The following is a 22,925-nucleotide window of genomic DNA, read 5'->3' as shown; positions in this document are numbered from 1 at the left end:
CTATGCGAACTGCTAATAAAGTATTCAATCAATCAATCAAGTAATCAATAATGACCTTGACCACCAGTTATGTCACCCGCTTTGATATTGATTATGATTACATGTTGATAGCCTGTAGCACTGTGAACTAGATCACAACATTCATGGAAGCATGGCTTGATTTAGCAATTGCAAATGCCCATAAATAGCACTGGTGCCAGGAAGTAATTTTACCCTATCTCATATGTATATACTGCTGTATATATTTTTATAGCATATTACTCATTCTCGACAGTTTAAATAGTGTATTTCTGTCCTGTGATGAAAGAGGACGAATTCAGTGCTATATTTATGACTTCCTTGTTGTTGCAGCTAGGTGTCAGTACCGTCTACACTAGAGTCTGTGAGCGACTGTGTGGGCGTTGTGTGTGCCTGCGGAAGGCTGTGTGTGCAATAAACACACCCACAGTGACTGTGGGTCTGGGAACTACCACTAGGAGTGCCGTTGCTCCACATTTGGATTGGAACCTTTTGTGCGTGTGGGGGAGGGGTGGGAAAGGAGAGAAGGCAAAAGGAGAGTAGGGCAACAGATGTTGCCGCAGGGATTAGCAGAGACGTGATTGCCTCCCAGAAGTGGGGGAGGAGGTCAGCATGGCGAGCCCGCTGATTCTCCACGTGTTACTGGGAAAGGAGAGAGGAAGAATAAATACATGATATATGTGATAGAATGATATCTGTGGGAGTCATTCTTTCAATCGCTCCTTTCTCTCTTGGTTTGTTGTTCCTCTGCTTTCTCTGCCTTTGTTTTTCTGCACTATGCAGCCCAATCCCTTCATCGTGTGAACAGCCATCAGGGGTGCTGTTGCTCTACACAAGACTCCAATCTGCTGTGTGTGTGTGTGTGTGTGTGTGTGTGTGTGTGTGTGTGTGTGTGTGTGTGTGTGTGTGTGTGTGTGCGTGTGCGTGCGTGCCTGTCTGCCAGGGCATCTGTGTGTGCGTGCCTTGATTGAGTTGATCTAAAGAGACATCTTTAGGTGATGAAGCTGTAATGCTATTACACTAATTAATCCATCATAATATGATGGATTCATTAGTATGTCCATGCTCCTTGCCTCGCTACATCTAGTTTATATGCGTGTGTGTGTGTGTATCTGTCTGTCTTTTGCCTGCCACACCATGCTGTCCTTTTCCCGATGAATTGAGTACAAAAGGATCCCAATGTAAACAAGCCATGGTGGTTTCTTGGGTTAAAATCCTATTAATAGACCTTGCATCTGAACTGTACTGTCCTGTGCTTTTCCTATGTGAACTGCTAATAAAGTATTCAATCAATCAATCGAGTAATCAATAATGACCTTGACCACCAGTTATGTCACCCGCTTTGATATTGATTACATGTTGATAGCCTGTGGCACCGTGAACTAGATCACAACATTCATGGAAGCATGGCTTGATTTAGCAATTGCAAATGCCCATAAATAGCACTGGTGCCAAGAAGTAATTTTACCCTATCTCATATGTATATACTGCTGTATATATTTTTATAGCATATTACTCATTCTCGACAGTTTAAATAGTGTCTTTCTGTCCTGTGATGAAAGAGGACGAATTCAGTGCTATATTTATGACCTTGTGTCCCACAAAACTACCCAGGCGGCTGTAAACATCGCACAAAGTGGTGTAGTGTGTTAGAAGAACCCATGGGCCACGGGACACACTCTCAGTGTGAGAGAGGCCTTTTCTTCTTTAGCTGTCTGTTTATTAGGTCAACAATGAGCGCAAACAAGCAGGTCTTGTGCCTCCAATACATTTTCACAAATAGGTTTGTGTGTGTATTTGTGTCTGTGAGTGCAACGCCAGAGGTTTAAGCCAGCCATGTGATTAGTCTAAATGCTGAGTGGAAGTGTGCCAGATGTGTCTCCCTAGGGGGAGAGCAAAGCACAGGCCGCAAAACTCGGTCATGTTCTATTTGTGCAGTTCCTGGGTGTGGCCATTGAGCGGTGCATGTGAGCTGTGAAACACTTGGCCGCCACTGTTTGCGTTGTGTGTGTGCGTGCGCGCGTGTGACTTTCTCTGACGTGACAGGCGAAACCACAAGCCATCTGCCACAAGGCTTACAGCAGGATTAGATTGTGTGTGCATGTGCTTGTGCGCGTGTGCATGTGCGTGGGTTGGTGCCAGGGGGAGGTGAAGACATAAACCTTTAACCTTGGTCCATGCACCCCGTTTCCTGGACCCCATCTCCCCCTCTTCCATCTCCAGGTTCAAAGTGGAATAATTAAAGCCATCTGCCTGAGCCCTGTGGTACTCGATCCCCCGCAAAACAATCACCACACCACACACACACACACACACACACACACACACACACACACACACACACACACACACACACAACTGGTAATGCCACTGAATACCCACCTTTGGTTTGTGTGGCTCCCGCCACCCGTTCTCTGCAGGCACCAGTCTTTACAGACCCTGTGATTGAATGGGGGTGAACCAGACATAAACAAAAGGCACACACACACTCTACTGTTAACAAACACAAGTATTTTTCCACTGTGCCACATGTGCTGCTAAGCCTTTGTAGCCTTTCTGTGTTGTTGTTTTGTGTGGGTGTGTCTCTGACGTGTGCAAGGGCTTTATTTGTGCATCACAGAGGTTATCTTAATGGAAGTGTGTGTGTGTGTGTGTGTGTGTGTGTGTGTGTGTGTGTGTGTGTGTGTGTGTGTGTGTGTGTGTGTGTGTGTGTGTGTGTTGCGCTCCGCCCCTCCCCCCGGCAGTAGCTGAAGCGGGTCACTGCCCATTTGGGTTAATGTACAGTAGCTAATGGGCCTCTTTGGCACTGGCCACGTGACGTACCACTCTATGTGCGAGCGTGTTGTGGTTATGTTACCAATCAAAATCCAAAAAGTATGTATAGTTTAATATTATTAGATTATATTATACATGCATGTTATTATCCTAGATAAAGTACTATGTTCTATCCGTCTGTCTTTCAATGTTATATGAGATACTTAAAGTGTGGTTCCTGTGGAAATAAGCCTCGGCTTTCTAGGATCTCCTTTTAGTTGACCTTGTACCAGTGATTTGTACTGTCATGAAACTGTACTTTTTTTCTATTGCAAACTTCTAATAAATTCTTCAATCAATGTTATACTGAAATGATCCACAGTGATGGTGTCTACTAACACGTGGGAGTTATTGGTTGTTACCACTATGTTTTTTTAGGTTTTTTTTAAGATTTGTTTTTGGGCTTTTTATGCCTTTATTTGATAGGATAGTAGACTGACAGGAAGGGGAATGACATGTGGCAAAGGTCGTCTGGATCGGGAATCGAACCGGCAACGCCAGCAGGCATCATAGCCTAGTATGTGATATGCGCCTTTACCACTAGGCCAGCGAGCGCCCCCTGTTACCACTATGTTGTTAGGAAATGCTAAATGCCTAAACTGTAGGAAGGGAAATTAATATGTTTGTGTAACATTGGTATAGATGTAAAGCAGGAAGGGTAAGGAAAGTGTGTGTGTGTGTGTTTGTGTGTGTGTGTGTGTGTGTGTGTGTGTGTGTGTGTGTGTGTGTGTGTGTGCGTGTGCGCGTGTGCGTGTGTGCGCTTGCATGTGTGCATGCTTGTGTATGTGTGTGCACATGTGCATGTGACTGTGCTTTACTATTGATGTTAACTGCTGCTGTGGTGTCTCTCTACAGAGGGTGATGAAACTGGTATCATGGATGGCCTCTTGGAGGCGCTGCAGTCTGGCGCAGCTTTTAGGAGGAAGAGAGGACCACGGCAAGCAGGTACAGTACAAATACATGTTTTCTCGCATTCTCTCTCTCTCTATTTCTTTAGCTCTCTCGCTCTCTCTGTCTCACATACTGTACACAGCTTCACGAAACATGCACACATTTCCATCTGACACGCCTGTCTGCTTATTACTTCAGTCATAGATTTATGTTTTTCTTTCACACACATGGTATACAGAAGGTACTGAAGCACATGTAGTACATGGACACATTTGTTACTTCTCTCTCTTTCTTCCTCTCTTTCTCTCTCTCCCTCTCTCTCTCTCTCTCTCTCTCTCACCACACAACAGATTTGTTTGCGTGTCTCTGAGTCCGTTCCATCTGTTGCGTGGCACAGAGGGGACAGGGTGCGGTACTGGTTCTGGGCATTGGCCCCAGACCGGACACAAGTCCATTCCAGCACTGCCTGGCACAACAAAGGGGGTTGGTGGGCACAGGCCGAAAGACAGAATAGAAGCAACTGGCATGGGTGGAGTTTGGGGGTGTAAGATATTATAGGCAATTAGAGTTTCCAAGGTACACATTGGAGAGTGAATCCAAGTCTGTGAATCAGACCAGGTGTGCCATGTGATTTTGTGATAACCACACAACTTTATTGCTATACAATACAACTCTACAAAAAGTTACTAGGCTACTATATCAACACTCATTTAGCTATACAGAGGCACATTCTATAACCCTAAGACAATATATTTAACCGCTTGGCCACCTGGCATGTCATATTAGGCAACATTTATTTTATTTATTTATTTTAGTTTTTCACATATTTTCAGAAATACTGAAAATAGCAGATCTGGAAGTTAACAATGCATAATGTTGCAGGGGCTCGTTGTGAGCTTGTAGATAACCTAATCCGGCAGAGAAACAGGTGCACCTTGAGATTTTGACTTGGCCATTGGTGTGCCTCGGGCACAAAAATCTTGAAATCCACTGGTTTAGAAGGATAATGAGGTGGATGTGTGTGTTCGGACACTGGCGTTCAGTTGTACTGGGTGAAATATGTGTTGAAAGGGTTCAGCTTTCCACATGAACAAGAGAGCTGTTCCCTTTGTTCCACATGCTTTTTGTTAAGATGCTTTTGCAAAACATCTGTCCTGGGAGATTAATGTCACTCCGAAGGCATTGTACATCATGTCATGCAGTAAACGTCCATATTTGTGGAAGTCTTTGTCTCAACAGCCCTTGTAAATCTTCCACAAGATATTGTGAGGAAGAAAAGATGCCCATACCTGCCAGATTTCCATTACAGTAGATACTTTGGCTTCCCCAGTCACACCTTTTACCAAGCTACAAAAGCCGCAGGGTGCCGACTCATGTATATCAATGGTCCATGTGTGACCTGTTAAGCACTGTAGTCTGCAGGTAGGCATAGGCTACTGGCAGATGTCCTGAAGCTGTGTATCGTACATATAACAATGAAATGTGACATAGCTCTGTTTACACAATGCTGTACCCCTCCAACTGCATACTATATGTTCCCCCCTTTCAACTGTTTTTATTATATTTTGACACTTGCTTTGGCAATGTAAACGTATGTTTTGGTTCAGGTTTAGCCCCCCAGAAGGGTGCACATAATTCGGCATCTATGCCAATACTACCGGACATTTCACTAAGCAAAAGTAATGAAAACAGCTGATCTACAACCTCAAAATCATCATGGTGTGATTTGCTTTGAGCTTCTTGATAAGCTATTTTTCACATTTCTGAAAATGTATGAAAATGATTGAGAGAGAGAGGAAAACAAGAGAAAATCGTTTGCTTATCCTGTTCTTTAGATGGATTAAAAAGTTACAGTATTGTGTGCTTACAGTCACCTCTTGCACGAGTATACGTTAGAAAATAAACAAATGAATGCGGTCGCTTATAAGGCAATACCAGAACTTTTGCTGCCAAGGAGCACATGTGAAAACCATTTCTCCCATTGCCATTCCAGCAATTTATGCAAATTATTTTGCAAGAAGAAATCTGGCACTGAAGTGAAAACACAGCTCTATAATGACCAAAATAGGGTTGCCACTTTGAAAGTGGTTTAGTCTTGTCTGTGGGCTTTATGAATATTTAACTAAGAGCTTGAGTATATGACTATAATAACTACATTGGATCCATTGGAACACAGTATCTTTTTTTTTAATTCCTGCAAAGTAACGGTTTTGGATACATAAAGTTTGTGCCTTACAGCGAAAGTACTTACTCACAGTATATGTGTTTGTGTGTCAGTGGTTTGTATTGATTTTCCATCAGCCATGTTGTCCTGTAAGCCTGTGGCTGCAGGCCTGTAATCTGGTTAGCTGCGTTCCTCTGCTGCCCTGGCCCACTGCCCTATCCAGTTAGGTGGACTTACTAGTATAGACTCATCTTACGCATGTAGTGGATTTACAGGCTGGCACGCGTTACTGGTAAGCTCATATACCCAGCACATGCAGGGCCTTGTAGTACCCGAGTAACATGAGTCCTTGTACCGGGAAACGTGTGAAAAACTGGTTTGATGTCCATTACCTGAGACCAGGACCAAGTGAGGAGAGGCTTTAGACTAGAGAGAGAGAGAGAGAGAGAGAATGTATTTGTGTGTGGTGAGTATTCACACATAAGAGAGACTGGGGGAGATGGTGTGTAACCCAATCCCTCTTTCAATGGGATCCAGATGTGAAATGCTGCTGTAGAGTGGAATGTTTGGAATAGCTCACAGCTCGAGAGGCGCTGCACTGCTTTCCTGCACACTCCTTTGCCTCCTACCTTTCCCACCCTTTGTTTTGTCTATTTTCTCTCTCTTAGTTTGCTTGTATTTACGTTTAGTTTTTTTCTTCCTTCTTTCATTGTCTTTTTATACATTATTTATTTCTTTCTTTTTTTTCTAGCTTTTGTTCTCATGTTCCAAATCTCCTCCCACATTGTCCTCTCCAGATCACTTTGTGCTCAACGAATCCCCACCCCCTCCTCGTCCTCCATGCGTGTGCATGGCTTGATAGCATAGCATACAGTAAGCTAGGCCAGTTTTTCTCAAACCTTTTTGGCTGCAGTATCCCCTTATACTGATTTCTGAAGCCAAGTACCCATTTCCCCTGAATACAGCATGTTGCTTAGAGTCCAGTTCCAATGCCAATATGTTCAACATAAAACAGCATAATGGCAAATAAACATTGCTTTCTATTCAACAGTTTTAATAGTCAATTTATTGGTGTAATTTGGTTTAACAAATTACAGATGAGCAGGTTCACACAAAGTGCACGCAAAAATGTTTTTTTATCATAACCATAATAGTAAAATACATATCATATTCCCATTTTCTAGTTTTTCCTCATGTACCCTCTGCAGTACCACCGAGTACCCCTAGGGGTACGCGTACCCCCATTTGAGAAACACTGAGCTAGGCAGTAACACACAGGGTCAACTAGGAGGTGTGATCCTGGGGTCCTCTGACTCACTCTCCTGGCATCCTCCAGAGACGGATACAAAAATGAATATCCTCCCCAGCAAACTGTGTGTGCGTGTGTGCAGCGAGCACATGCTTATTTGTATGTGTGTGTGTAGAGGGGGACAAGAGAGGGAGTCAGGAAAGAGCTGAGTTTGAGGCAGAGTGGGGCCCACTCAGGGGCTCAGCCTGTCACCCCCCAAAAACTGTTACACCACCTCACGCTCCCGACAGGAAGTGTCTGGTTGTGCACGCGCGCCTCAGCAAAATGCACTGTGGTGGTGAGAGAGACAAAAAAGAAGGAAAAGATAAGTGTTTGTATGCATCACATGTCTGTTTCCTGCCCCCCTTCTTCCCTCTCTCTCCCTCCCTCCCTCCCATCCATCTTGTCTTGCCCATATCCTGTTGCGCCACTATGTGCTTTTCCATGTCTAATGTGGGAGGGTGTGAAGCCTCGCTGTGGTTTTTTTCAGCCATCACAGCTTTGTTAGGAGCTCATTTTTTCCACGCCAACATCCAAAGGCTGCAGTTTTCCAGTTAACCACATGGTGCCTTACAGCTAGGCAGGGCCCTGAGCCCTGAACCCACACAGTGTTTGTGGGCCGTCACTCTCACTCTCACAAACACACCCTTTGCATCCCTTTATACAAGTGTTTTGTGTGTTTGACTGGTTGGATAAGTCAGACAACTTATTTTAACAGAGTTATAGGATGTACATCCTGGCTCCAGTTCTGCTGATATATACTGAATGTGAAAACATATCTGTTTAACATAATATGGCTTTGGTTATTAGTATCTCCTCTTTAATGTATCTTGCTCCCACACAGGGCACTTGATGAAAAACATGAGTGTCAAGTCAGTCTAAATTTGCGTCACAGTAAGGTGAGACAAATGATATCAAACCAATACAAAGTAGACTGATCCCCCATCCTCCCACACACCACAAAAAGCACTTATAAACTCCATCCATCCACACATTAACATTATACAGCATTTATGTCCCCTTGTGTATGTTTGTTTTATCTTGTACTGCATGTCCAGTTACTGCTGAATGTGCTTTATAAAGATAAAACAAGCATACTCCTAGACTACTTCCTGATTGAAGTAAACTCTTGTTTTAGTTCTTCCATCTGTTCATTTATCAAACATATAATTTTCGGAATGTCTGAGTGAGTGTCTGTCTGTCTGTCTGTCTGTCTGTCTGTCTGTCTGTCTGTCTGTCTGTCTGAAACAGCGTTTCTCCTCAGTGGCTGGAGCAATTGATCTGAAATCGCATCACCATTAGCATATGAACACACCTGACATAACTGTGAAGCCCGTTTGTCACTTTCACAAATCATATGCTGTATATTAGCATTTTTATGGTGTATCTACTATCTATTCTGCATCTAGCATGAGGCATATCTATTCTGCATCTAGCATGAGGCAACATGTTTAACCAGCTGTGTGTGTGTGTGTGTGTGTGTGTGTGTGTGTGTGTGTGTGTGTGTGTGTGTGTGTGTGTGTGTGTGTGTGTGTGTGTGTGTGTGCAGGCAGGCAGGCAGGCAGGCAGGCAGGCAGGCAGGCAGGCAGGCAGGCAGGCAGGCAGGCGGGTGTGTGTGCAGGCGGGTGGGCGGGGGGGACACCGTATCTCTGTAGCCATTAAACAAAACGGGTATTTCTTACATTGATGCTCCTACATCATGCAAGCACCAGTTAAAGTTACTTTCCATCCCTCATATACTGTGTGCACAGTGCACATCCCATAACCCACACACTGCACATCATTTCGGAGCTCATATCTTTAAACGGGCAAGGGCTAGTTAATTATAAAGCTTCTAATACAAATGAAGGCAGTGGAACTTCGTGTGCATGTGTTTGGGTGCGTGTTGTTTTGTCCTCTCTTTTAAGTACTTTCAGTAGATTTGACAGTCATTATTAGATATTGTATGTAAACGTTCACAGCTTGTCCGTATGTGTATATCTCTGTCTGTCTGTCACGCCTGACACTGTGGTTCTATGGGTTTGTCTGTGGTTCTATCAATGGTTTTGTCGTGACATCACGCTCTGATGTCACTTTGATGTCAGGGGAACCACTCTACCAGAATGGGTTTTCCGCTCTGACATCACGCTCTGGCTTCACTGTGATGTCACACTAACATAATCCCTTTTATGCCCATATATGGAGTTCCCTAATGGCATCAATATTAAGCCCATATCTAACAGGACTTCATATGGGAATGCCTATACTGTATATGGAGGCCACATCGGCCACATACCACACTAGAATCTATATATGGCCAAGACAGCCCATATCTGTGTGGCTCGTTCTACAGACAGGGATCTCCATGTATGGGCATAAAAGGGTATGATGTCAGATGTCATAGACATCATAGGACTTTCACATAACGAATAACTGAGTAAGCATGTATGGGCTCTCACAGTACATGGATCTCCATATATCGGTACCAGGGGTCTCCATATATGGGTAACTGGTCCGATATACGTCACTGGCCAGATGGCCAAGACATGGCACGACCTCAAGGTTGCATGTCGCCCTGAGGCGTCTTACTAGTAAATAAGATATAAAACTAGTGTGGTTGCCGTGACGCAAGTCACACTTACAAATGAATTCCGTCTTACCATTTGAATTTCCCCCATTCAAGTCAATGGGGAAAATATGGATGGACATACTCAGTCAGTCTCATGTTGTCTATGATGTCAGACATCTATGATATCGGTCATCTCCATATTTGGGAAAAGTTAAACTTTTTAATTAAAGTCGATGGAGAAAATGTATTCACGAATAAATGTATATATTAAACTATATAACGTATTAGCAAAATGCAGCCCTATGTTTCCCGATGAAGCCGGTAAATTTGACATAAGTGCATGTCACCATAACTGTGGGAGGAGTAGCACTGCAAAAAGAAATGTTTATCTGGAAAGATGGATGGAAGGAAGGAATAAAGTCGGATTGCCCCGCAGGGACACTAATAACTTGGGTTAAGAGAGTGCCTAGAGGGCCGGCGGGATGACCTCTGACACCATACTCATGTCACTATGACTCAGCCATAACATATACGGAGTTCCCAATGTAGCTACGCCCAAATGTACGCCCAAAAGTGTGTTGTCTAATCTTTAATGTGTCTTCATGGCATCAGGCGCAAACAAATCAATCAGCTCCATATGTGGGCACACAAGGGGACATGCCCATACTGTATACACACACACAAACAAACACACACACACACACACACACACACACACACACACACACACACACACACACACACACACACACACACACACACATACACACACACACACACACACACACACACACACACACACACACACACACACACACACACACACACACACAGAGATTTCCATATGGGCATATCTATCAGTTGGAATAGTGGTGCGACGTAGATGTGAGGGCGCGTAGTGGCCCGAACCTCTAGTTAGTATAACAAAATCAATCATACAGTTTATTTCCACACAGAATTGTCCTCTGCTCATCCTAACTACCGTACTAGGAGTAGGGGCGGGCAGCTGTTCTCTGGAGCCCAGTGGCCAGCTCTGTCTCTAAGGCCTTGTTTAGCCTGGCAGCCCAACTCTGCGGTTTTATGCAGTATGAACAAGGCTAAGGAATGTTAGTCAAATCTGATTTTGGGTAACAGTAGGAATACAGTACATATATAGCCCACGGCATGTTCCTGACATGCATTTCTTTTGGTGTGGGAGGAAACCATCCTGTGTACACATTCAAGCTCCACAAATGGCCACGGTTGGCCCCAAGTGGGATTCAAACTCGGGACCTTTGTGATGTGAGGCAACTGTGCTAGTCCAGGGGTCTTCAACAGAGTTACTACAGGGGGTCCTCCAAATCTTTGAGTGATAGAAACTTTTATTTCTCCTTTTTTGGAGCTGTGTGAAGCACAGGCTCCCTATACGTGGCTGTGTGTGTGGGTCTGTCTGTCTGTCTGTCTGTGTGTGTGTCTGTGTGTATGTAGCCTGAACTTCCTAAACTTCGGCACGCTACTAGTCCCACAGTTTTGCCACCACACACTCGCGCCATATGTCAAATCGACCGGCTTACTCGGGAATCGTGGGCTAGTAACTTGCTAAGAGAAAGGTTCAATAGTTTAATTGATATTAATTTATTAGTGAATTAATTTTCCCCATTGACTTATAATGGGAATCGCAAAAACTCACATTCAATTATTTGTCTCTCGCAAACCATAGGGCCTAGAGTTTCAAGACTTGGAGAGGAGGTTCATAATGATTTCAAGGATTAAATAAAAAAAACTTGTGTCATTTGGCCGCATGGTGGCGCCATAACACCCCACTTTACGTTTTGGCCTGTAACTCTTGAACCGTAGGTCGGAAAATTAAAAATATTTTTTCCCTGGATTCCTTGGGTCATGACGCATCTCCCCATATAGGCCACGCCCATTTGCGCCATGTTAGATTTTCCGCCATCTTGAATTTTCTCCAAAACACACTTTTTGCTCCTTTTCCTACATATTTTCTTCAAATGTCACAAAAATCGGTACACATGATCCACACACACACACACACACACACACACACACACACACACACAGCTCCACTTCACACGGGTGTGATTTTATATTAACCACTTGAACCCTAGCGTCCATATTCTGAGTACTTTAGCCAAAAATAGCAGATCTACAAGCAGCGCGAGGCGGTGTGAGCTTGTAGATCATCTATTTTTGGCAAAGAGCTTTGATGTAGAGGGGAAAAAGAGCAGATTAAGTACAGAGCGAAAGGTCAAGTTTTTAAGTATTGACCGTTCAAGTGGTTAAATATCTGAAAACACAAATTGACATGAATCCAAAATACACTGATGATTGTGCTGTCAAACAATGAAACTATATGGAATCTATGAACAGGCTGTGGGGGTGCCTGCTTCATCCCTCTCTCAACTAAGGGGTCCTTGGCCTGAAAACGTTGAAGACCCCCGTGCTAGTCACTGAGCCACCAAAACATGTCAAACCATTTAAAATCAGCTCACAATTTTTTTTATTAACTGAAGCAAGTAGTTGTCTTCAGTTGCCTCAAGTGAAGCACAGACATGACAGAGATAAATCATAAAGTATTGTGTTTCATCTTTGAAATGTGAGCTCAGTCAAGCTTTTCACCCCAAGCTAGCAGTTATCTGTAAAGTGAGTCAGAGGGGGAAGAATTCAGAAAACCTAGCGGTGAATACACACCTTCTATGGTCAACTCAGACAAGTTTATGTTGTCCCATTGATTGTGAGTGTTTGAGAAAATATATAACAAAGTCTTGCCTCCATATCCATTGTTTAGTGAGATTGGGAGAGCAGTACGTGTTAACCTCAATTTACACCTTGATGTACAGTTTATACATTTGAAGAAAGGGAAAAAGGAGCACTCATCAACGTATTGTTCAAAAATCCTTAAAGGACCTACACCATGAATTTTCACTTTTTCTATTTTAAAACCTTTTTTTGGGGTCCCACTGGCACCTTCTATCCTCACAAAGTCCTATTTCTGACCGTTGTGTCTTTCTCTGGTTTTGGGCAGACAGAGATGAAAAGCTTTCCATGGGTTCTCAGAACAGTGCTGTTCTGAGAGTTGACGAGAGTGACGTCACTCTCGTTTCCCGTTTTTTTTTTCAGAGTCAAAAAAAAAAAAAAATCAAAAAAAAATTTTTTTTCAATTTTTTTTTTCAAAACTTAAAAAAAAAATGCAATGCAGTCAAAAAAAAATTTAAAAATTTTTTTTTTCAAAACTTTTCAAAAAAAAAATGTTTTTTTTTTCCAAAAAAAAATAAAAACTTTTTTTCAAAAACTTTTTTTTTCAAAAAACTTTCTTTTTCAAAAAACTTCTTTTTTTTCTGGAAAAACCCCACTAGATGCGCCCCTGAGCAAACAGAGGCCGTTTTGGTATTGCAGCTGGAGAGCCTCATTATAGTAGAGCTAGAACAAACAAAAAGTGTTTTTTGAGGGTTAAAACCTGTCAATTTTGAGCATATATTTATACAAAAAATATAGTTTTAAAAGCATGGTGTAGGCCCTTTAAGACTGGTTTCCCTATTTCTAAAAGTTTATACATTTAAAATGTATTTTGAACATTACATTCTAGTTGTCTGTGACATCACCTGGACATTTGTAACTTTCTCATACCTCACCTGAACATTTCCAGTGTCCTATTCAAGTAGTGAGTCTGGCGTCTTTGACGTCATTCATCTATGAAAGTTTCAGACCCTTCCTTTTGTTTAAAAATATATATTTGAACATAACGGTATAAAAATGGATATAAACAATGGAAATACAAGACTCAGAGACATTCCTCTCTACAGGCCTGTGTGTGTGCGTGTGCATGTGTGCTTGCGTATTTGGCCGTGGAACTGAAAATATTTGGTGCCATTGACCCTCATACAAGATTTGTGTGGTTAAAATATTTCAAAAATATTCCAAATGTTTCATAATTTACATATGATTATTCTTTTATCAGCAGAACTACACGCAGTATTGTATTCATACCCTGTGCATGTGATGCGTTTCAGAACCTTTGAACCATTCATTCTTTATCGATTCATGCCCCTTCCCTCCCGATCCTCCCTTCACAGCTGTAGGGTCTGCATACGTCACACTAGGAGTTAAAGGGGTGTTCGGGGCCCTATTGAAGTTGTTGTCACGCTCATTGTGTCACGGCCATCTGACTGAATGGCGAGCCACGAGGCTGAGGAGGAGATGTATGGCCTCACCTCTGACCCCCTACTCTCTGCGTGTGTGTGTCTGTGTTTGGAAAGAGGGCATGCAGGGACCACAGCTGCCTACCCTCCGTCTGTCTGGGTTTGCTCCTTTTATGCTGTGTTTGTGTGTCCCCCGCACACACACTCACAGACACATACTAAAACACCACCACCAGCACACACGCCAGATGCTCGCCTACCGACACAAAGACACGCAACATGCGTGTTTGCATACCAATACATACCCCTGCACATTCGTGAAGACATATTGCGTTCCAGTGAACAACAGTTAGCCTCGCATGCCCCAACATTTTATCACACACATTTTGTTTTCACAACCCACACATATCAGTACGTGGACTACTACACGCAACCGTGACCACTGTTACGGACAAATTGCAGCTTTTGTGCGTGTGCGCATGCAGGTGTAAGTGTGTGTATTTGACGCAATAAAAGTGTGTTTTGTGTAGGAATGACATGAGTATCTAAACACCCTCTATAGAACCATCTGCCAGGTCAGGACCCTGGCCAAAAGCGACCAATCGTAACAGAGCCTGGTCGACAAAGCACCAATCACAACAGACAAAATGAGATAAAGGACCAGCGACAATAGAGGCACACGCTGGCTCCGCAGACAGCCTGCTCTTTAAGAAACAAACAGCCCAGGAACCAGTTGTGCCCACACAGCAGTCATTAACACACATACACACAAATACACACTATAGAGATCAATGAGAGACAGACCAATCAAAGCATTTCTGAAAGAGCAATGACCACCCAAATGCACCCTGACACAACAAAAGACCACAATCTTATACATAGTACACTGAACAGATACTACCAAAATACAACATGGCACACATACTCTCACACATAAATCTAGTATAATCTCGGACATATAGTATACTCCCAAAAAACTCACACAAACACACAATCATTTAGTCCAGCTGTCACCAGTTGCTATGTGCAGAGGTTCTGAATGACATCACCCATTCCCACAGTGCCTCCAGTGAGAATCAACATTGCATTTCCTACTGTGGCCTGAAGAGGGTGATCTGAGCCCCTGGTAAACTGGAGACCCTGTGATGGAGACCCATCACAGTGCATGCATCTAGAAACACACCATCATGTTATTCGGTCACTGCTCCAGCTAGAGAATGCCACTGGTGTGCTGGTAAATAGGACAGTTAATGGGGAAGTGCATAAAGCTGGCTGAGGTCATTTGGCATGCCTATCCATGTTTTAAATTAGGACAAGTGATTGTGTTTATTATTTTTTATTTTTGCACCTGCTTTAGTCAAAAAGCACACCCAGACTCATTGGTCAGGGGCATAATTAAGATTAGGCATTGTTAGTAGGGTTACGTTTTGGCATTGTTTGAATTAATTATGTTTAGTTAATGTCGGGCACTATTAATGTGAGTTATTCATTTAATTAGGTTTAGTTAATATTATGCTTTGTCACTTTGTCATGTATACTGAACAGTGTTTGGCAGTAACTAGTTACTAGTAATATATTACTGTAATATTATTACTTTAGCCAGTGATGAGTAAAGTAAGCCAAAACAAAACAAAACAGTAATATTATTAGTAAAACATAGAATATATTACATATTACTTTGTATTACTTTTTTGTCAGCTGTCTTTTTGTTTTTAGTTTTAGTTTTAAAGGCCAAGAGGTGATTCTTATTATGATTATTATTCAGAAAGAAATTATTCAGTTAAAAAAGGAACTGGCTAAACAGGTTGTGTTATGTACATTGTTTTTTGGCCGGTGGGGGTGGGGGGCAAAAGCAATATAATGTAATATGTAATAGATTACTCTTGATTCCAAGTAATAAGTAAAGTAAAGCTATTACTTTAAGGAGTAATATGTAATAAGTAACATATTACTCTCCTGAGTAATATTGCCCAACACTGATACTGAATAATCAAAAATTATATATATAAAAAAAAAGAACTATTTCCTGTATCTCACAGACTTCAACGTCTGAGACTTCAACTCAACCCCTCTCTTTCCCACACACATAAAAGGGCTGTAGACATACTGTATATTAGACAACAAAGAGATTTGTTCCTCATCAGCCAGTCATTAGGGAGTCTCCTGCAGTGTAATTTGTTACAGGTGATCCTTTCACTACAATGTTTTTGTCCTGTTTACCTCTCCACTCAGTCTCACGCCCACAGTAAACAGGCCTTAACACAAGGCTTTGTTGTGGGCGCCATGTTCCGTCTCTCAGGGGGGTATTCAGGCGGTGGAAAACTCAAACTGAGTCACAGGCATGGCCATGTGCTCATTTTCAGGGGAGGAGTTTATTGCAAAGATTCAGGTGAATGAATTTGGCCCCTTTATTATGTATTATTCTTTGAGCTGTTATTATCCAGAGAGTGACACCTTCACTGAAATGCTGGAAAGATAGATCCTAATTTACCACAGTTCTTCTAGTCTTATACATCACTAAGGCAGGGCCATGTGTTTGTTTTTGCTGTTTTTGAATGAATATGTGTTGACAGATATTGAACACAGAAAGAGTGCCTGATACATTTCTATCTCGGACGCTACTCTGTATGGCTTAACTGACCATATGAAATATCTTTAATGGTGAAGATACCGCATTCAAAGCCAAAACGGTGTCCTTAGTGGGTTCGGTTGTAAGTTTGTCGTCAGATCTTAAGTTGCGACCTGTGATCATTATTGGGTCCTGGGCATGATGTTAAAATGCATCCTGCGGTGGGAGCCTGGAGTCTGGACCTACTGTTAACTTTGGGCAGCCTCTGGCAAAGGCTCAGTATCTGACAGCGGGAGAATAACATAATGCGATGATAACATGTTACTGATGCTTGGTCAGGTGGACCCCCTCTGTGTCTGGGACAAGGCACTCGGTACCCCTTCAGCATCGCTTTTCAGCATTCAGGGTAATCTGTAGACCCAATATTGAAAACACAGCATCCTACAGGAGTGTGATGTCTGCTATTGGCATTCTAGTTGCACACCAACAGGCAGATAGAATATGTTGTGAACTTGTGATCTTTCCTCTTAAATATGGCACGCGAAGGGGCACCTCACTTGTCTTGGTACATTACTCGAATCAAAAAAGGGATGAACATTCTTCTGAGGTATCCATCACAATATTTGAAGCACACTTCCAGCACTTCAAGTTTTATGAAACTAACAGAATGTAAGGTTTCACTCTGGTAAACCTACCTTATAGGTAGCATTCACCAATGTATCTCTCTCCACTGATGGTCACTTATTGACTCTTATCCCTCCATTCTCCAAGCTACACCATTCTGTCTTCTCTCTCGACAGTGAGGCAGAGAGAGAAAGATCTGTGTTGACAGACGTTCGCTGAGTTTTTGGGACACGTCTCTATATAGCACAGGTTTATCTGTCTATCGAGGTCATTTGCATAACATCTAATTAGTGAGTTAACGGTTGATGGAGGGATTCAAAGGAAGATGAAAGTGGAGCTGGGCTAGACATGGCGTGTGCGTGCGTGCGTGCGTGCGTGCGTGCGTGCGTGCGTGCGTGTGTGTCTCACAACCTACTTAGGACACCGTTTTGGCTTTGAAAGCGGCATCTTCACCATTAAAGATATTTCATATGGTCAGTTAAGCCATACAGAGTAGTGTGTGTGTGTGTGTGTGTGTGTGTGTGTGTGTGTGTGTGTGTGTGTGTGTGTGTGTGTGTGTGTGTGTGTGTGTGTGTGTGTGTGTGTGTGTGTGTGTGTGTGTGTGTGTGTGTGTGTGATAATGTGATACCCCAACTGTCTGTGTTGATCAGGCCAGCTGAGACTCAAGGTCTAAAGAAGTGTTGTGTTGACTGGATGCCTAACCGTTCTCTTCGTCCTTCTTTTTATTTCACTCTCTCTCCTGCTCTTCCTCCCCAGACTCAATCGTGTCTTTGTCAGAGCTAGTCCTGGAGACCTGCCCGGTAAAGATGTGTGTGTGTGTGTGCACACGCATGAGCATTTGTGCACATGCAACTGCCTGTGTGTTTATTGTGTTGTGTTGATTTCCATCAGAACCATGTGTGCGTGAGTGCAGTGTTTGTATATCCATGGTTCATTTGCATGTGTGGTCCTCCTGTTTACATGACATCCAGCAGGGTCTAACTACCTTTGTTTTTCACAGCTTAACAGGAACTCCATATATCACTGCAAGTGTGTGTGTGTGTGTGCACATCTGTACGGGTCTTTTAACACATGTGTACTGTGCGCTTGAAGAGATCTAAACATAATGTACTGCATATATACTGTATGTGTGTTCTCGCACCACAACAACCCCAAGCACACAACACAATCTCCCACTGACCTATATAATTCAAAATGGCCGCTGCCGCACAGATGTCCTCCCATGCAGGAAAACATAGAACGGCAAAGGTTTGGGTGGGGCGGGGGGAGAGAGAGTGAGAGAGAGAGAGCTAGAGAGAGAGAGAGTGCTACTGGTGTATGTGGGGGTGCAGAGAGGAATTCACAGACTAAGCAGGTAAAGGAATAAAAACAACACTTCATCCTGGGGGCACAATCTGTCACGGGCGTTCTATTTCCATTTCCATCCCTGCCCCCCTCCCCCCCCCCCCCCCTTCTCTCTCTGTGAGTCTATCCATATTCCCCTCTTCCCGTTCACCCCTCCCGTCTTTCAATCCTCCCACAGTATGAGTCATCCCACTCATCAAAGCATCTCACCCCTTTGTCACTCCCTGTGGCTCCTCTCTCTTTCTTTCCCTCTCTCAATCTCTCTCTTTATCTTCTCATATTGTCTCTCTCATCCTCTCCTTTTTTTCCTTCCACTCTTATTCCCCCACTCCCCCCAATCAGGTTAGCTTTATCTGACATGAGCAGTAAGGATGTCGCAGTATGGTATACACACATACACAGCAATTAATTTCCCTGCTTCCATCTATCCATCCACACGTCTCCCTTCATGTAAATGTCCTGTTTGTGTGTCATCTGTCGATTGCTGCTGTTTTTATGTGTTCATACGGACTGCATTTCAGTTGATCGTAAACGGTGTTTACAGTATTTGCAGCCAGGGATAGAAGAAGCATCTATCGCTGACTGACATCAATGGCTGTGTTGCATGCGCTTCAGTTACAGATATGTCACCTCAAGGCATGCACTGGCATATCTGGATCTGGGTATTTGACATGAATATGACCATTAATTGAGTTTTATGCCCCCCCCCCCTCTCTCTCTCTGTCTCAGCCAACCACAGACGAGCTGGTCATGCAGTGACCAACATCCTGGCCAAAGAGTTGATGCAGGAGGACGCCGTCCCATCCAGCAAAACACCCAAGAAGAAGATGAAAATAGAGGAGGAGCCTAAACTAGAAGGGGCGGGGTCATTGGAGGACTTACTGGAGGACGCACTGTCTCGGTCCAATTAGACACTCTGAATGAAGACGGTTGTCTTTGAGCACAGATCTGGGGGTCATCCATGTCTCGTCCAGATCCATTCCTTCGCCAATACTGGGAGCCAATATGAATCTGTTCTGAGGCCAAGTGTCCAAAGGTAACTTGTTTCTGTTCACGCAAATACCAGCTTAAATGAAAAGTGGCATGTGTTGCTCCGCCCCCTCCTCATCAAAAGGGACCACCGGACTGGACTATACTGTATGTACTTTGGGGAAGGGCGGCGGGAGGGGCAGTGGATGAGGGCTGGCCTCTCTCTTTGGCCACTAAACTTGCTATCGGACCTTTGCAACTGCCATAGAAACTTAAATGCTCACTGCACATCTCTGTTTGTCTCTCTCTCTCTCTCTCTCTCTCTCTCTCTCTCTCTTTCTATATCAATGTCTGTTATATTGGGAGAATCCAAAGACTTACTCAGGAGGGATCTGTCCTTTTGTTTTTCATGTTTTTGCTCTGCACAGGTGCAATTATTCCTAATCTTATTGTGATTGGGTGTTAATTTGAAACTGGACATACCATGATGCAGTAATAACATGAGGTCTTATCGACGTCCCAGGCTGAGACCACTTTACACTTGCTTCTTTCATAATCTTTTGTAGGGTTTTTGTTCAAAACCTGTGAATCATTTTTTGCATTATTATTGCTTTTGTCAGATATACTGTATGCTCATGTTTTACATTGTATGCTAAGAAAGAAGTGCCAATCAATATATGGGTGCAGTCTTGTCATTTCAGCCCTTGTTCTGCCCATTTATATTTAGCCTTTGGCTGGTGTGTGGACCAATGAAACCCCTTTTCACCAGCAGTTATATCAGTGAATGTTTTACTCACCGAGAAGGGATTGTATGCTCCCAGGTGCATATTGATAACTGAGTTAGTTGTCGTCTAACCACTTAACCCCTTATATACTTCATTGACCGGAGTCCTCTAGGGGTCTTTATTGGCCCCTCCCTTTCCTCCCTACACTAAATATCTTTGTTGAAAATAGCCGTTGCGTTGTGACCAGGGGTCATCGCCATGTTGGTTGCGGTGGACATTTTTGTAAAAATTGCATTTTTGCCACGGACATACAAAATGAGAAGACAATATTATTACCAGAAACACACAAAGAGATAACCCTGAATGACCATAACAGGTCTGTAACACTGAGAGTGTACAAATGGAACCAAATTTGTGACACAAACACATTTGTCTGTGTACGGACAATGACGTTGATGACCGCTGGTTGTGATTCATGGTGAGCTTGCTTGTAGGTGAGCTATTTTTGCTGGATGTGGGTGGTATAAAATACTACTTATTTTACACTTCTTAACAACAGGCACCACATTATCTTGGCTGTTCGACAAACCGTCACTGCGCTTTACACATTCTTCTTGTCTTCTCTTCTATAGTGGACCTTAGAATCCACTATATTGAGAAAAAAAATCGGTGAAAGGAAGTAATAAGGTCAATAATGTCCCATTTGATGATTCATTTGAACCAACAAATTATTATTCTTGGATGTGTGTTTCCATACCAGTTCCACAGCCGGAGAGAAGTTTGCATGCCTGTGTTTATGTGGGTTAGGATGTCTGTCGGTTCGAATTAAGTCAGCTGGGTATATTTAGTTGGTGTGAGCTGTGTCTGTTGGTGCACACATCTCTTTGCACATGCACGTACAGTACGTGCAGCCATCTGTAATTACTGTACTGTCATAAATGCTAGATTTCATAAACGGCACTGTTTTCTTCCTGCTCGGGATATACTGCACACTGGAAACCTGCCCAAAAACTGCCGACACAAGTCTTATGTTTGTTGCATTTTTCATATGCGTGTGTGCATGCGTTTAGCTGAAGCTACTAACCACTTGCCGGATGCCTGGCCTTGCTTTTTGTATTCAAGTAGCCATCGCAACGTTGCCATGATGTCCCAGCTTAAACTCCAACAGGATCCTCTTTCGTATTTATTCCTATACAGACACAATACTGTACATCCAACAGTTATCTCAAAGGCACTTGAAAAGTGAAAGGAGAAATGCACTGCTTTGTTCCACTGACCACTCTTCCTCATCCATTCTCTCATCTGACAATCCTCCCACAGTCGGTGAGTCATCAAAGCATTTCACCCCTTTTCTCTTATGTCATGCTCGGGGGTGCCCGGGTTCCCAATCCCGAGTATGACGTAAGAGCAAAATGGCTGCCATGTGAATATGTTCAATTGCCAGAGCCAACTTTTGATAATAGTAGTTACCCAATTGACAATGATATCCAAAGCCAACCTTAGTGGTGCTAGCATATCCTTCAGATTACCCTGCCGGCTGTACTGTAAAGGCAAGTCAAGCACAAGCAAACAAGCCCAATGTCTTCCTCTGACTAAAAAAAAAAGTGAAAAGAAAAGACATTACCCTGTCTGGTTGTGGCTGAACTGTAGTCAGAAACTCAACAGCAATGTTGTGTCAACTTTTGTGTGACATTTCACCCATTGATAGATGGACACGATGCCATGTGACTCTCAAAACCTGTATTGAAATGATGACATTTGTTTAACATTGAGGAGAGGTTCATAAAGAAGATATCAAAACATCACTGGATGTGTTTTCTTTTCCTTTCTTTCCAAACAATTCATTCCTTCTGTTGATTTGTTTTTCTTTAGTTTTTTTAAGAGATTCTTTTCTATGTGAATTTTTATGGTTGATACATTTTTAATGTATGTCAATGGAGAGTATTTCTTTTTTTGTTGTTGTTGTTTGTTGGAAAGAGCGCTGGTATGTATACTGAATAATCCACGTAGTTGTTCATTTTGTTCGCTACACAAAACCATTAATAAATGTCTTCAGTAAGTCCACTCGGTCATTCTTTCAGTCTTGTAAAAATGTACGGTATATTCTTCATGAAATACTCACACCATGTACTCATCTCATCTGGTAGTGTGCCCGTGTTGAGGATGTTATGATAGAAAGCGAGGGGTGGGTGTGTATGAGGCGGAGAGAGAGAGTTTGCATACGCGCATGTGTCTGTGTGAGATGTCAAAAATGGTTCCTGGTTCTTTGCCAGAGGAAATTCCATCTAAAGCCCATTTCTCTGGGGTTACAGAGAGGGGAAGAGGAAAACGCTTTCCTTCTCTCTCGCTTCTCTATCTGTCCCTCGCTCGTCTCTCTCACTCTTACAGTATAAACACTGTTATATGGCAGCATAGTATAAATGCCAAAGGCGGCAGTAGAATATACAATGGGATGTCATTTTCACTGACACAAATTCAGGATTCCTGTGTTTCTGCATTACCCTACGTTTTTTTTCTGCTTCTTTTTTTGTCCTAGCATTATCCCTCACTTGTACAAACAAGAGTGTGAGAAAGACAAGAGCACTATGCCTGAAGGCAAATTTATACATACAGCCGGGTCCCTCGAAAACACCTCAAGACTTTCAGTTTAGAATTTATTATTTTAGTTAAGTGCCACAGCCACAGTCATACTGCAAAATATAAAGAGGGTCTGTCCGACCTCATTGTCTCCCCTTTTTGAGCGGTGGTCACAACGCTCCTATACGTGGCCGTGTGTGTGGGTCTGTCTGTCTCCGTCCGTCCGTCCGTGTCTGTCTGTATGTAGTCTACAGT

At 43.0% G+C, this 22,925-nt stretch overlaps 1 protein-coding gene across 1 annotated transcript in view; it reads left to right on the top strand.

Moving 5' to 3' along the window:
* The window catches only part of LOC308302352 (protein diaphanous homolog 1-like), a gene marked incomplete at its 5' end in the record, with an annotated part of 51,267 nt that extends 29,110 nt beyond the window's left edge, over positions 1–22,157 (top strand). The window contains 2 exons of the mRNA XM_080746607.1: positions 3,688–3,777; positions 19,129–22,157. Of these exons, the coding sequence (XP_080602733.1) occupies positions 3,688–3,777; positions 19,129–19,310 (272 nt within the window). The 3' untranslated portion in view covers positions 19,311–22,157. The remainder of the gene's footprint in view (positions 1–3,687; positions 3,778–19,128) is intronic.
* Between the last annotated feature and the right edge of the window lie 768 nt (positions 22,158–22,925).

This window comes from Nannobrachium achirus (genome assembly GCF_963921795.1).
Source record: "Nannobrachium achirus genome assembly, chromosome: 17".
Taxonomy (NCBI): domain Eukaryota; kingdom Metazoa; phylum Chordata; class Actinopteri; order Myctophiformes; family Myctophidae; genus Nannobrachium; species Nannobrachium achirus.
The sequence above is the reverse complement of the archived record's forward strand: the minus strand, read 5'-3'. Positions and strand labels throughout refer to the sequence as shown.